Source organism: Vipera berus (assembly GCF_964194415.1).
Source record: "Vipera berus genome assembly, chromosome: 11".
Lineage (NCBI taxonomy): Eukaryota > Metazoa > Chordata > Lepidosauria > Squamata > Viperidae > Vipera > Vipera berus.
Genome location: NC_138214.1, coordinates 14,427,846 through 14,442,926, shown reverse-complemented (window position 1 = coordinate 14,442,926; position 15,081 = coordinate 14,427,846). Strand labels below are relative to the sequence as shown.

General features: G+C 46.0%; 2 protein-coding genes across 3 annotated transcripts; one reads left to right on the top strand and one right to left on the bottom strand.

Annotated features, from left to right (window-relative positions):
- Positions 1-1,242: 1,242 nt before the first annotated feature.
- Positions 1,243-1,623, top strand: KCNE5 (potassium voltage-gated channel subfamily E regulatory subunit 5; the record flags this gene model as incomplete). The annotated part of the gene is made up of 1 exon (XM_081336437.1): positions 1,243-1,623. One exon carries the CDS (start codon positions 1,243-1,245, stop codon positions 1,621-1,623), a length of 381 nt encoding a protein of 126 aa, XP_081192563.1.
- Positions 1,624-8,923: 7,300 nt separating this feature from the next.
- On the bottom strand, positions 8,924-14,828 carry NXT2 (nuclear transport factor 2 like export factor 2). Of its 2 annotated transcripts, XR_014027620.1 has the most exons (5): positions 14,734-14,828; positions 12,149-12,235; positions 11,361-11,505; positions 9,469-9,877; positions 8,924-9,425 (listed from the first exon to the last, which is right to left on the bottom strand). XR_014027620.1 is itself a non-coding variant. In XM_081336861.1 (4 exons), exons 1-4 carry the CDS (start codon positions 14,746-14,748, stop codon positions 9,699-9,701), a joined length of 426 nt encoding a protein of 141 aa, XP_081192987.1. In that variant the 5' UTR covers positions 14,749-14,828; the 3' UTR covers positions 8,929-9,698. The 2 variants fall into 2 exon arrangements, 1 of the variants encoding a protein (XP_081192987.1); XM_081336861.1 differs by having other exon boundaries at positions 8,929-9,877.
- Positions 14,829-15,081: the final 253 nt, after the last annotated feature.

Genomic DNA, 15,081 nt, shown 5'->3' with positions numbered 1-15,081 from the left:
TGATCGACAAGCTCAGCGTCCTTACCCACTGAGCCACCGCGTCCCTTTTTCCAACACTATCCTTTTATCATATTTGCCATTCCAATCCAAAGAACTCTGGGCAGCTTACAAAAATAAATAAAAGCCCAAAATAAAAATGGCATCTACCAGTTAAATGCGAGATCGGCATAAAGAAATCTTAGGTGGCTGGGGAAGAATGTTTCAAGCCTTCTCCTAATCTTGTAGCAGGGAAGAACTAAGACCCCGAACCAACAGTCCAAATATTCTCCCCTTGGAGAACTTGGGTTGGTTTTAAAGACACCCCAGGCGCTTTCAGAAAGTGGAGTCTTAATGGCCTAATCAGGCAAAGGAATAGACCAGAGAACCAAAGTAGCGGGTCGTCAAAGAAATCAACCCAGACTCATCACTTGAGGCCCAAATGACCAGGCTCAAACGATCCTGCTTTGGACACACGATGCAAAGGCCCAAATCTCTGGAGGAGGCTCCGAGGCTGGGGAAGGAAAGAGAAGAAAAGGACCACCAGCGGCAAAGGAAGCAGTGAATGCACCCTTGGAAGACCCTGAAGGTTGGATCAGCGAGGAGAAAATCGACCTGGCCCCTATTTTAAAAAAAAGTTGAGAGCCACCTTTGAGGGCGTCTAATCAATCAGATCTGGAGTTTCTGCACGGTTCCTTCAGGGGTCTTCAAACTCGGCCCTTTTATGATTCATGGACTTCAGTTCCCAGAATTCCTCAGCCAGGCATGCTGGCTGAGGAATTCTGGGAGCTGAAGTCCATGAGTCATAAAAGGGCCGAGTTTGAAGACCCCCTGCTCCATCCAATCCAGCCAAGATCAACCCTCTGGTTCGTTTCTTTCAGCCAGGCGGAAGAGAAAGGCTGCGCCCTCCCTGAAAACGCCCCACGAGGGTCCAAGCGGCTTGCTGGACTTCCCCAGCTTTCCTTCCAATTCCTGGGGGCTGGGGGTGTGTGTGTGGGGGGGGCAGGCCAAAATCCCTCCCAAACCAGCTCGGGTTTCAGGACTTCCCATTAAGGAACAAAGGCGCCTCCGGGAGGCGGAGAAAGTCTGGCTCGACCCCCCCCCCTCCCCTCCTCCTCCTAACCCGGAGGAAAGGCGGAGTAGGGGGGGGGAGAAGGCTCCCCCGGCCCCTTGCAAAGCCGGCAAGCGCAGCAGCTGCAGCCTTTGTCTCTCTGCCCGGCAGGCTAGCTAGCCAGACGGAGGGAGCCCCGGGCGCGCAACGGAGCCATGCAAGAGCCGGGAGCGAATTGCAGCGAGAGCCGGCGGCTGCAGCGCCTCCTGGGCCGGCTGTGGCAGGAGCTGCGCGGCGGGGGCGGCGGGGGTCCCGTCCCCAGCGCTTCTGCTTCTTCTTCTTCGGCTTCTGCTTCTTCCAGGCCCGCCGCCCGCCCGCCGGGCGAGGACGACGCCTACCTGTACATCCTGCTGATCATGATCTTCTACGGTTGTCTGGCCGGCGGGCTGATCCTGGCTTACACGCGCTCGCGCAAGCTGGAGTCCAAGCACGACCCCTACCACCTCTACATCGAGAGCGATTGGGCGGCGGGCAAGGGGGTCGCCGCCAGCCCGGGCGAGCGCAGCAGCAGCAGCGGAGAGAGCGAGCCTCTGTGAGAGGGGCTGGGGGAGGCAGCGAGCCCAGACACCCCCCACCCCCTTCTCAAGCCCCCACCTCCCTTCTCAAGCCCCCACCTCCCTTCTCAAGCCCCCACCTCCCTTCTCAAGCCCCCACTCCCTTCTCAAGCCCCCACCCAACAGGGCGAGACGTCCTGGGACCCCCGACTCGTGGGGAGGTGGGGTGGGGGGCTTCAGGATTCAACAGGACTCCTCTTTGGCCTGGGGAATGCAGGCCACTGGCTTCCGAAGCCCCCCCCCACCCTCTGTTTAACACCCCCCCCCTAATGAATTGCAACGGTCGGTCCGTAGCGGAGAAGCAGCACGAAAGTGACTGTGTGCAAGAGAGGCGGACGGGTTGAGTTGCATTTCGCTCTTTCAGTCCCGCTTCACCCTACCGTGCCCCAAATCGTGGGCTCCTTGGAAAGAGGGGGAAAAAAGCCTCATGGATTTTTTTTTATTTTTATTTGACTGCTTCCAACCCCACCTGGCTGCTTGGCCTGGCCCGGCTCTGCAAAATAGGTGAGTTCTCCAGCCAGCTCCCCCTGCTCCTCCAGGCGGCTTGGCTGCCAAATGTATTCTGCCATGGACTTTGGAGAAAATGCTAGCCTGGAAATCAGCGCCCGGTGCAGTGGCTGGCGTTTTTTCCTCCCTCCCGGCAGCTGCCATGGCTGGATTTTGTCAAAGGAGGTGGAAAAGGGGCAGCAGCCACATCCAGAGACTGACCTGAAAATGCAAAGGGTGTTTCCAAAGGGTGCCGTTATTTTCCTGGCTTTCACAATCGCAAACCCAAGAGGCCGTGTGTCTCTGGCACAGAATGCAGCTCAACATCTGTTTAAGGCAAGAAGTGGACCAGCTGGCAAGTGGACCAGTGAAGACCGCACTGTGACGCTGGACTTCAGGAAACTCAAGCCTCCGATTGCTCCCAAATCATCAGGAAAGGACATCCTCAAGTCCTCAAGATAAAGACTAAAAAAGCAGGACTGTCGAGTGTGGCTTAAGAGCGGCCTCAAGCCTCATCCAAAATTCTCCTGCTGGGTTTAGTTGGCGTCTTTCTCTTTCTCTCGCTTTTTTTTTAAAAAAAGTTTTTCAAAGGAAAATGTAGGCATGGGAGAACAAATATAGGTATGAGAAGATGGAAGGATCTGTTTGAACAGTAGGGCTGGTCCAAAGCCTTTAGTATTTTGTGTAGTTGGCAGTACTTAGTTGTGCTTCAAACCCGTATTCCCCAACCTGGGTGGTGACTACAATTCCCAGCAGATTGGTCTACTCTAGGGCATTGGGGAAGTACAGAGGGGAAGGGGAATTGACCTAAAGATATTGCTGGCTCCTAGTCCTTTTCTCTGCCCAACTTAAAGCGACGGGACATTCAGAAAAAGCCTTTTGCCCTATGCCAGGGGTACGCAACCTTGGCTCTTTTATGACTCGTGGACTTCAACTCCCAGAATTCCTGAGCCAGCATGGCTCAGCTTGGAAACCTCTCTCTTTCCCCTCAGCATGGCTGGCTCAGGAATTCTTGGAGTTGAAGTCCATGAGTCATAAAAGAACCAAGGTTGCCTACCCCTGCCCTAGGCCAATTGCTTCCCTGCCAGGTCTCAGTTAAAAGTCACGTCCCATGGAAGAAGGGGGTCTTTGCACGTCTGGATCTTCTGTTTTGGAATTGGCTATTTAAGAGATTCATTTCGTGTCCATATTATGAGACGGTGGGGTGTGCAGGTGTGCATTTTAAGCAAGGGCTGAAACTTTTAACCCCCTAGGTGTTTTTGAGTGTTTTTCAACCTTGACGACATTGAAATGTGTGGACTTCAACTCCCAGAATTTCCCACCCAGCTTGCTTTAAGAATTGTGGACTTCAACACCCAGCATACTTTAAGATGTGTGGACTTCAACTCCCAGAATTCCCCAATCAGCATGCTTTAAGAAATGTGGATTTCAGCTCTTACAATTCTCCCAGACGGCATGCTTTAAGATAAATGAACTTCCAAGACCCAGAATTCCCCAACAGGCATCATTTAAGATGTTTGGTCTTCAAACTCCCAGAATTCTCTCTGGCCAGCAGGAGATTGAGAAACAGTGCCCTAAAGCAGAGGTCCCCAACCTTTTGGGCACCAGGGACCGGTTCCGTGGAGGGAGGTTTTTCCACGGACCGGAGGGGGCGTGGCTTTGTGTGCTGCCTGCATCCCACAGATGGGGCTTTGCTTGTTTGCGTGGCCCGGTTGCTGGCATGCCGCGGGCTAGTACTGGTCCACAGACCAGGGGTTGGGGACCCCTGTCCTAAAGTATTTCCAATCTATTTTGCAGAATTGTTTTGATGCATTTATTAGCCTTACACCTAAAGGGACCCCACCCAACTTATCAGCATTTCAGATAATCAGATAGAGCCAAATTCATTTGAGAGTTTGACACCAAGTGAATTGCAAAGTAGACTTTCACTGTTTTCCCCCTAACATTATGCCTGCCTTAGTGGAAAATAAAATCCAGAGAGCGAGAGAAAAAAAGGACACAGTGAGTGGGGGTTCACATCTCACCTTAACGTTCTGTCCTCAATCATTCATAGTCTGAAAGGGGTCCTGTCTACCAGAATGGGACAACGTGCTGCGGGACAATCCAACAATTCAATTTCATCATTTAAAAACTTTTTTTGTCATTCACATTACACGTCCCTTCTTTTGCATCCTTTAATGATTCTATTCCACCATTCCTTCAATATGAGTGCAAATCTCGTCCCATGGTGAGCTGGCTGTGGCGAGTTACTCCAGACCCCCTGCCCACTTCTGTTTTTGGAGATGCTGATTTTCTTCTTGGTTATTTTTCAGTCAACATTTTTTAAAAAAAAACAAAAAACAACTTTTCAGATGATCCTCAAATCCTAAAAAGCAGTATTTCAGTGGGGAGGCTATTTCTGTTAATGAACCAATTTTAAGCAAATGGACAGAAATCTCTTGCTGTTTTAATTTAGCAAAGGGGTTGTCTTTGGTGTAAATTAAATGGTAAATGCTATGAATTTGTTAACTAGGGCTAATGAAAAGACTTTCCATGTTTTAATGATTTTTGAGAGGTAGATTTCCAGGATAAATAAAATAACATTTACATGAGCATCTGGAAATGAACAGTTCTGCTTTCTAGGGTGCAGTGAACCGATGCCGACACATTACGACAAGGGTCTCCAACCTTGGCAGCTTTTAAGACTTGTGGACTTCAACTCCCAGAATTCCTCAGCCAGTCTTAAAATGGCCGAGGTTGGAGACCCCTGCATTGCGACATCCCAGGCTCTTGGGAAGGACTTGATGTGCATGAGAGCAACACCGGCTAAAGAATTGGCAGCTGTGTTTTGCAGTCTTAAAATATATTTGTGCAGTTTTTAGTGGTGACCATGTGCTTTGCTCAAGTGCCGAGTGACTTTTCATCGCTAGCACTGATGTTACCTAGTCTGAGTAATGAAACATCTGCAAGAAAACAAGCAAGCTCAGAGAGCACCAAGGACCCATCATGATTTTAATGGTCTTCTGGGAGGCAGATCCCATTTTCATCCATCAACAAAGGGCCCTAATATTCTCGTACAAATTTCACATTCGCCAACTAAATTTCTTTTGCAATGCCCTTAAAGGTAAAGGTTCCCCCGCACATGCGTGCTAGTCGTTTCCGACTCTAGGGGCCGGTGCTCATCTCTGTTTCAAAGCCAAAGAGCCAGCGCTTGTCCGAGGACGTCTCCGTGGTCATGTGGCCGGCATGACTAGACGCCAAAGGCACACGGAACGCTGTTACCTTCCCACCGTAGTGGTTCCTATTTTTCTACTTGCATTTTTACGTGCTTTCGAACTGCTAGGTTGGCAGAAGCTGGGACGAGTAACAGGTGCTCACTCTGTTATGCGGCACTCGGGATTCGACCCGCCAAACTGCCGACCTTCTGATCGACAAGCTCAGCGTCCTAACCCACTGAGCCACCGCATCCCTATTGCAATGCCCTTAGGTGTGGATATTTATTGAAACGGTACATTCTCCATCATGACATCCCAACAACACTGGATAGGCTACTCCCCCTTCTAAATGTCTTGCTTCAGCATTGATCAGTCCCAATATTACAGAATAAATTTCCACTGGAGGGAAGCAAACCCCTTCACAGTTGAGCAGGTGGCTCAGAACATGTTTGTTTTTCCAAGACTTTTTTTTTAACATTACAACTTTTGCCTTCTTTAGACTTGTTTCGTTTTAATCTTCGTAAGGATGCTTTCTTCTTGTACCTTCAAAAGCATTCAGAGGGGTACAATCCATTTTCTACATAAGTGTAGGAACATATGGAGGGGAGAAGCTTGTCATAGTTAAAAAGAAGCTACACACTGAAAATAAAACCTTAAAATGTGCCTACAAAGATCTCTTCATGGACAGAATGGAATCCATTGGTAATAAATAGCTTAGTGGTTTATACCAACATCCAGGACATGCCGGAATCTCCCCTGGAGCTCTTACAGACTGGTTTCAGAAATCTTTCAATGCACTTTCCTATCAATAAAGCTTTGCCCTTTGGAGTAATTGTATATAATGATAGTTAGGTATTTATTGCCCTGGGAAAGTTATTTTTTTCCTATTACTTTTGAGTAAGCAAAACCTGGCAGATTCTCCTTGGAATCCAAGCTCATCTCAAATCTGATGACGGAATTTCTATTTACTACCTCTGGATCTTATGTAATAGCAACAGCATTTAGACTTTCATTCTGTCCCATAGTGTGTTATACCACTCTCTGGGTGGTTTACAATGCAAGCAATCTGGCTCCTCATTTTACCGACCTTTGTTGTTGTTGTGAAGTTGTGTCTGACCCATCGCAACCCTATGGACAACGTTCCTCCAGGCCTTCCTGTCCTCTACCATCTTCTGGAGTCCATTTAAGTCCATTTACCGACCTTGGAAGAATGGAAGCCTGAGTCAACCTTGAGCTCCATCAGGATTGAACACCTGGCAGCGGGCAGAGTCAGCCTGCAATACTGCACTCTAACCACTGCGCCACCAGGGCTCCCACTGCACTGCACGACCTTCCTTCCCCTGGGCTGGTGTGTCTCCTGCCTCTGCACACCTGCATTTGTGCTCCCCCTTTGCCTGGCATGTGGATCTCTGAAGGTAAATATGGGACAAGTCAGAGATGCACTGTCCTGGATCATGTGACCAAGCTCAGGGCTTAGAATAAGGAGTCGGCAATAATTCAAGCTGTTACCCAAATCGTCCAGCCTAAAGACAGGCCCTGGGAAATTTTACTTCCTGCATAGCTGCCCCCCCCCCCCCAACACACACACTATTTTCAGATTTGGACCTTTCTTTTGCTTGGCTCTCCCCCCATCAAATTTGATCCCATCCCCTTTTGCTGTCGGCGAATTACTTTTATGTCGGACAGAGTAGCAAACCCCTTCAGATAATTAGTTTCCCAAGGTTTTGTTGAATTGGAAAGCATGCAAGGATAAGGCCCTTTTCAAAATTTTACTGCGACTATGAAGCGTATAGGACAGGGGTCTCCAACCCGGGCGACTTTTTAAGACTTGTGGACTTCCAACTCCCCAAATTCCGGCTGAGTCTTCAAAGTTGCCAAGATTGAGGACTCCTGCTATAGGGCGCAGCCTTAGCTGTGAAACTGGTTTCTATGACACTAATCAGACCAATTCAGAATTGCATTTTGGGAAGAGCCACCTTACAGCGGCACATTCACACAGGCCACGGAAACCAACCAGCATCCACATCCCCTTCAGAAAGTCAGCAGCGCAGCTGAAGAAGGCCCACCAACATATTGTCAATCCCCAAAGCATCTCTCTATGTGATCTTTGCACTATGGGTACTCCTTGCCTTACAACCACCACTGGGACCAGAATTTCCATTGCTAAGCAAGATGGTTGCTAAGTGAATCATACGGTCATTAAGCGAATCTGGCTTCCCCAACTGTCTTTGCTGGAATGCAAATAGTGATGAGGTGATCCTGGGATGCTGCAACTATTGCAAATACATCCCAGTTGCTGAGTGCCTGAATTTCGAACACGTGACCACAGGGACGCTGCAGAGGTCATAAACACGAGGACTGGTCATAAATTGCTTTTTTCAGTGTAACTTCGGATAGTTGCCCAATTAATGGTTCTGAGTTGAGGAACACCTGTGCATAAGCAATACGTTTCCCAATTTTTTTTTCATGCACTCACCATTTTATAGTCTCTTGCAGCTTCCAAACTGATAATCAAAGAACAGTCTTAGATGATAAAAATCACAAATGCCCAACTAAGAGACTTCAGTAGAAAGCTTTCAGTGCTAATTTTCTTCCTGCAATGCTTCTTATTATTCCAGTTTTGTGGCACTGGAGAAGTGGGAGCATAAGAGTTTGACATTTCAAATATTATACAGGACTCCTGATGACTTATGCACGGTCACTCACGCGCTCGTGACCTCTCGTCTGGACTACTGCAACGCTCTCTACATGGGGCTGCCCTTGAAGACCACCCGGAGGCTCCAACTCGTACAGAATGCAGCCGCGAGAGTTGTCTTGGGAGTCTCCCGATACTCCCACGTTACACCTCTGCTCCGTGAGCTGCATTGGTTGCCAGTTGTCTTCCGGGTGAGATTCAAGGTACTAGTAATGGTGTTTAAAGCCCTACATGGCAGGGGTCCGGAGTACCTCAGGGAACACCTGCTGCCGGCATCAACCTCCCTGTGCCCTGTGCGTTCCCACAGAGAGGGCCTCCTCAGGGTGCCACCGGTCAGAGAATGTCGATTGGTGGCCCCCAGGGGGAGATCCTTCTCTGTGGGCGCTCCGGAACTATGGAATCAGTTGCCGGTAGAGCTCCGGATGGCGCCCGATCTTCGCTCCTTTCGCCGCGATCTAAAAACATTTTTATTCGAACAAGCCGGCCTGGCCTGATGGGGGATTGGTGGGGTTTTTTATTGCTGTACTTTTGGGGTTTTTATAAATGTATTGTATTAGTTGTTTTTTAATGGGCAACTATTTAATCTTCTTTTAATATTTGTAACTTCGCATTTTATTCTTGCCCTGTTCACCGCCCTGAGTCCTTCGGGAGAAGGGCGGTATAGAAATATTAATAAACTAAACTAAACTAACCAAGACTGGATTTGGTCACAACAGTGGTGTGGCACGGGGAGGTAGTATAATAGGCACCAAGCACATTTCCTATAGATTGGGAAAACGCTAATGCAGGGGTAGGCAACTTTGGCTCAGGAATTCTGGGAGCTGAAGTCCACGAGTCATAAAAGAGCCAAGGTTGCCTACCCCTGCCCTAATGCAAGACTGAACAGAGAAAAGTGGGGTATTTTCTATCCCATTAAATTTATTTATCCCTATCCGAAACTGCTCAGAAATGTTTGGACTTTTCACTGTGAAAGATGACAAATGAAGAACAATTTAGAGAACAATTTAAAAAGATTCCCTTAGGTGGCTTTTTCCTTTTAATAAAACCTTTTTTCCCCTTCTCCTCCCAATACTGGAATCTGAAACAATTACTGCTATGGAATAAGTGAAAAATGCAAACACGTATAAGAATAGCATAAACACATAGGGAAATTTCCATGGGAATAAATGGGCCGCACACTCGCTTTGCCCAGCCTGTAGCAAAATTCTTGTACTTGTTTCAGCAACACCCACAAATTCCAAAAGACCTCGTGAATCACAAGCTTTGTCTCTCCCACCATCATTTTAATTCTCACTGAAGTAAACAAAAGCAAATTGCATCTCTCCCCACATATTCAGAGGAGAAGGGTCCGCCGTGTAATCAAATTCGAAATCTGTTAATGTCGGAAAGTACACAGAAGACTTACAAAGCTGACTCCACTGTCACCTAAACAGGTAATCAATATAATTAAACGGAAAGTCTTTTCGTTGCGATGCAGCCTAACGAAACCTTGAAAGCAAGGAAGTTCTTTCATTTAAAAAACAACGTATTCTGCAAGCTGTGAAACGTACAAAGAGGTGTGGAGAGACAGATGAATTTCCATACTCAGTAGGCTCATCCCTGAAAGCCAGGGCTATTTAAAAAAATAAAAATAAAATAAAAATAAAAAATCCAAATGAAGACATCCACGGTTGCTCCTCTCACTAATGAGGGTGTTCTTGGAAACGGAGACAATCACTCATGACTTTCCAGACTGTATTATTATTCGTGGTCTGTTCTGTGAGCAAGAAGTTCTGGTTGAAGTACTGTTGCTTATTCCCGTCAAATTTAACGGTCCCACAGGTCACAACGAGAACTGTAGTCTGATTCTGAGTTGCTTGCTCTGGAGAAAGGAAAGAAAAAGACGCTAAAACACAATTGCTCCTCGGAGGCCTGCTTTGAAACACAAGCATGAACATTTCTAAGAAAAGATCCTCTTTAAACTCATTCTATCTCGTTCTAATTCTTTCCCAATACTTAAGACGTAATCTTACTTAGCAGTTCGAATGCATGCAAATGCGAATAGATAATAGGTACCACCTTGGTGGGAAGATAACAGCGCTCCGTGACATCATGCTGACCACATGACTGTGGGAATGTCTTCGGACAGTGCTGGCTCAATGGCACTGAAGCGGACAGGAGCACTAGCATCTAGACTCAGGAATGACTAGCGGAGTAAAATCTGCAGGGACTCCCTTTATCTTTACCTTACCTACTTAGAAGTAAAAATTCAGCAGCTTTATCCTATGATTAATCTGTGCAAAGAAATGTGATCTAATCAACGGTGTCTACATAGCAGTGTGCATAGGGACACACGTGCCCAATGTCCTGCCTTTTTTTAAAAAAATGCACACCCACACAAGATGCTGCTGGTACCCACTGCCTCTTTCTTTCAAACCCATCAAAGTACATCGATGCCAGCAATTCTGTTCTGCAACGGCGAGCTTTTTGTGACACATTCTTGAGAACTGATAGTTCAAACCACGTGTGGTCACCCCTTCAAGCAAACTGAGAAAAAGAGGATTACCACCGCAGACAAAGAAATATTTTAATTTATACGCCGTTAATCTCACCCTGCAAAGAGACTCTGGGCACTGTGAGAAAATTCATTCTTCACTTGGGAGCTAAATGCAGAATTGAAGGTTGCGTTCAGAAGGACTACACAGGATGCTAGTTTACAATGCTCCTTTCCAAAAGAGTAAGAATCATACAGAGCTTGCGGAAACGTTCAGACAGCTCCTAGTTGTGTAAGTTCAAATATTTTAACTGCCCTTCAGAGTAGAGCTGTTTGTCCCTTTACCCCATCGGAAAAAGATTAGCCAGACATATGCTTGTGAATTTGCAATGTATGGCAGTGAAAGTTGGACCATAAGAAAGGCTGAGCGCCAAAGAATTGAGGCCTTTGAACTATGGTGCTGGAGAAGACTCCTGCGAGTCCCTTGGACTGCAAGGCGATCAAACCGGTCAGTCCTAGAGGAGATCAATCCTGACTGCTCTTTAGAAGGGCAGATCCTGAAGCTAAAACTCAAATCCTTTGGCCACCTAATGAGAAGGAAGGACTCACTGGAGAAGAGCCTAATGCTGGGAAAGATCGAGGGCAATAGAAGAAGGGGATGACAGAGAATGAGGTGGCTGGATGGAGTCACTGAAGCAGTAGGTGTGAGCTTAAATGGACTCCAGAAGATGGTAGAGGACAGGAAGGCCTGGAGGAACGTTGTCCATAGGGTCGCGATGGGTCGGACACGACTTCGCAGCTAACAACAACAACAACAATGCATATGAATAACTTTGTGGATGGCGGCACTGTTTTTCTTAAGTTATCTTACCATGAACAGGCTGGCAATCAAACATGTTCACTTGAAAGTCACTAGATGGCAACATCTCAAAGAATTTGGCAAGACCTTCTTGGCCAGATATTGCATTCCCATTCCAAACCAGAGTCGCGTCATCAGTGTAAAGTCTGGTTAATATCTGCAGAACATTAGAAAACAGCATGTGAAATGCCAGCAGGATTTTGCCCTTTCCACTTGCAAGTCCCTACTGAAAAAAAAATCTCCTTTTGTCTTACGGTCAACTTGTTGCCTTTTCTTTTTCTTTTTTTACAAAATACTCAAAAGAATTCTTCAAGAGGTTCCCTGGGAAAACTCCACGCGGTTAAATATTTGCTCCCAGTAAACTGATAGATTAGTACTCTGAAACTAAAGATAGGAAAGTATACAAAATGTTTCTAAATGAGAATAGTTTCTTTCAATTTCAGAACATCTCCAGTGAAAAGAGAACCTAGAACACTTCAGCCAGATTCTTAAGACATGGCTTGGATAAGTCCCTGCAGTTTTCTTGGCAAGGTTTTTTTTTCAGAAATGGCTTGCCACTGTCTCTTTCTTAGGACTGAAAGTGACTGTTCCAAGTCACCCAGCTGTCTTAGTGCCCACGGTGGGACTACAATTCAGTCTCCCAGGTCCTAGCTTAATGCCTTCACCACCACCAACTGGCTCTAGTTGACTCCCAGTTGAATGAAAACAGGGAGGTATTTCTAAAAGTAATAAAGGAAAGATAAAAATGTATAAAATCGTACGTTCTTAACTAACAAAATAGCTACTAGAGATCTACATACCCGCCTTCTTTTATCCATGGTTTCATAATAAATATTTGCAAATTCTTCTGCTGCTCTGCATGCTTGATCCACATAGGTTTTGAAGTCCTAAAATAAACCCACATAGTTAAATGAAATTATCCTCAGGGGACATCATTCATATGCTACCCAGATTTACCCATTCTGCCAAGTGCTAGCAGACCCACATTTAACTGTCAGAAGTCATGTGGCCTTTATGTCACAATGTGTACAGAAACCCCATCACTTACTAATTTGTAGTCAAAGCAGGCTGCTCTGTTGTCCCCCCCTCCCCCCCGAAAAGGCCAGTCCAACTGTCCTGGAAATTGTCTAGATCCTAAAATGGGTTCCAAATGATCCACCACACTAAATCTGTACTACTGCCAGAATGTGACCTCATTTTTTGCCAAGAGAGGAAAAAAACCTCCCTTTTTATGTCCCTATTAAAAAAAATTAAATATATTGGCAATTAAAAGCAGTAAAAAAAAGTACATTAGCAGTAAAATGCCCAAATTATCCTATTCTGGGAATATTATGGAGTTCCCTGGAACTGGTTCTCATGCTGGGAAAGGTGGAAGGAAAGGGAAGAAGACAATCAGCCATAGGTGGACTTGAATCAGCTACAGTTGCAATGAACACACCTTTGGAAGACCAGATTAGGGACACATACATCATCATGGAGAAAACCAATTTATGTGGCTGCTGAAAAGGTACACCTTGATGTCATATAATCAATAAAAAATAATAATCAAACAACACAACATTTTCTAGATGTTAAGCTGTGAATGCTCCAACACTGGAAGTTTTTAAGAAGAGACTGGACAGCCATTTGTCCGAAATGGTATAGGGTTTCCTGCCTGAGCAGGGGGTTGGACTAGATGACCTCTAAGGTTCCTTCCAACTTTATTATTATTATTATTATTATTATTATTATTATTATTATTATTATTATTATATTAGATGAGGTTTTTCCCCTCATTATGGTTTTTACATGAGGTCAACCTTAAACAATTGCTTAACAATCAAGGCCACACTGTTTTCAATGCAACCAGACTGCATTCCAATATTCCTGCATGAGTGCTTTGCAATTATCTCCTGGGATGTTTCTGAATTTCCTAGGCAGACTCTAAAGTGGGTGTCGGTGGGGAGGGAAACTCCTGCCAATAAGGTGAGTTTGAGGTCACCATAGTTTATTACAGACATTGCTGGGCCAAAGCCAAGGGACTCCCTGGCAACGTCCCCTCTAACCACTTGTGAGGCAGTCTTTTTAAACTTTTGAACCTGCCAGATGCTGCCATCGGCTGAAACCCTTAACAAAAACTGCTTGAAAGTCTAACATGGGTGAGAAGGAGCCAACCACATTCCTCACATTATTAACTGTTTTTGGTATCCTTTTTAAAAAAACAACACCACCACAATCTACTTTCCTCTCTCCTTCAGCCATGTTTTGCTTCTTTATTACATTCCCAATCAATGAAAAGAAAAAGTGCAATTTAAATATTTGTAATTTCAACAGTCTCTCCCTTCATTGTTAGCTCCAGAACCATATAAAAGTATCAGAGAAACCATCCTGGTTCCTTCAACACAAAATCTGACATTTATTATTACATTATTCTGTCATTTTCTGAGCTCACCATAATTTTGTGGCTCAGGACTACACACCCCAATGGGGGTTTATAACGCCCTCTTGGATTCATATAACTTGACAAGTCCATTTAGGTTCTTGTGTCACATAAACCTTAGGGTGTTTGCATCTCTATTTGCGTGTGTGAAAAGTTACCCAGGGAACTGCACAACTGAGAAGGAATTGGAACTCACATCTCTCTGACCCCTTATTAATGGGATTATTGAGGCTGCCCATCTACAAAAAGATTCTGGGCAGCCTACAATATATCCAGTCCTAATTTAATTCACACCTAAAATCCACATAAACTGGAAGGCCATAGCAGAGTCTGAATGGGACAGTGGTGACTGAAGTGAACCATGTAGAAATATTTATCTCACAGGAAGTTATTTTGGTAAGGAATATTTACTTACTAAGCTGTGTTTGCCAATAAGCGGGCTCCAATACAATAAAACAAGTGTGTATGGGTATAAGGGTGTATCAAAAGTCAGGCCACGTGGAGAAGCCACTTTCATGTACCTCCAGACCCAAAACCTTCCTTGTTTGATGCTCGACTTGTGAACTTTCTTAAACGTAACTAACTTTTTCACTGGGAAAAAATGCATTTAATTCATAAAACACAGTCTTTTTTCCTATGTTTTAAGGGCATCTTTATTTTTTTATGTAAGAAAACACTTCTGTTTTAATTTTTATTTGATTTTAATATTTAAAAAATCCAATGAGGAAAAGAAGAGAAAGAAAGCTATACTGAAAATATAGGGGGACTGGCCCAAGAAATCGACACACACACACACACACGTACACATAGCAATAAATACACATAATGCACGTAAAACATTACACAGACATTCATCCCTAAAAGCCTAATTTCGCTCCGCCCACCCTGCTTCGGATCAGAAGCCCCATCCTCCGGCCCTGCTCAGGGAGGATGGGCGTCGTAGTCCGGCGCCGGGGCTTCTCTTACCACGAAGGCGGACATGCCGGCGGCGGCCACGGGCAGCTCTCAGCTCGAGCGGAAGCGGGTCCCCCAACGAACCTTCCCGGGACCTTTTCCCTTCCGGTCCGTCTCCCAACGCCTTCCGGTGAACTGCAGGTGTCCTCACAGACAGTTCCGGCTCGGCTTCGGACGCGCGAAGGGACAGGAACATCCGCTCTGCGTAGATATCCGGCGGATAACGGGCGGACCGGACAGAGGACGGAGCAGCTTGGCTTCCGAAGGAAGGAAGGAAGGAAGGAAAGGGTTACGCCATAGAGTGCCGACTCCTAGAGCGACAACGCATGGAGTCTACCGGCGGCCCTTCTGACCACGACG

Coding starts and splice junctions, on each gene's coding strand:
- NXT2 (XM_081336861.1), bottom strand. Junction 11,506..12,148: donor CCATGGATAAAAGAAGGCGG/GTATGTAGATCT, acceptor AATGTTCTGCAG/ATATTAACCAGACTTTACAC. Junction 9,878..11,360: donor TGATTGCCAGCCTGTTCATG/GTAAGATAACTT, acceptor TCCTTTCTCCAG/AGCAAGCAACTCAGAATCAG.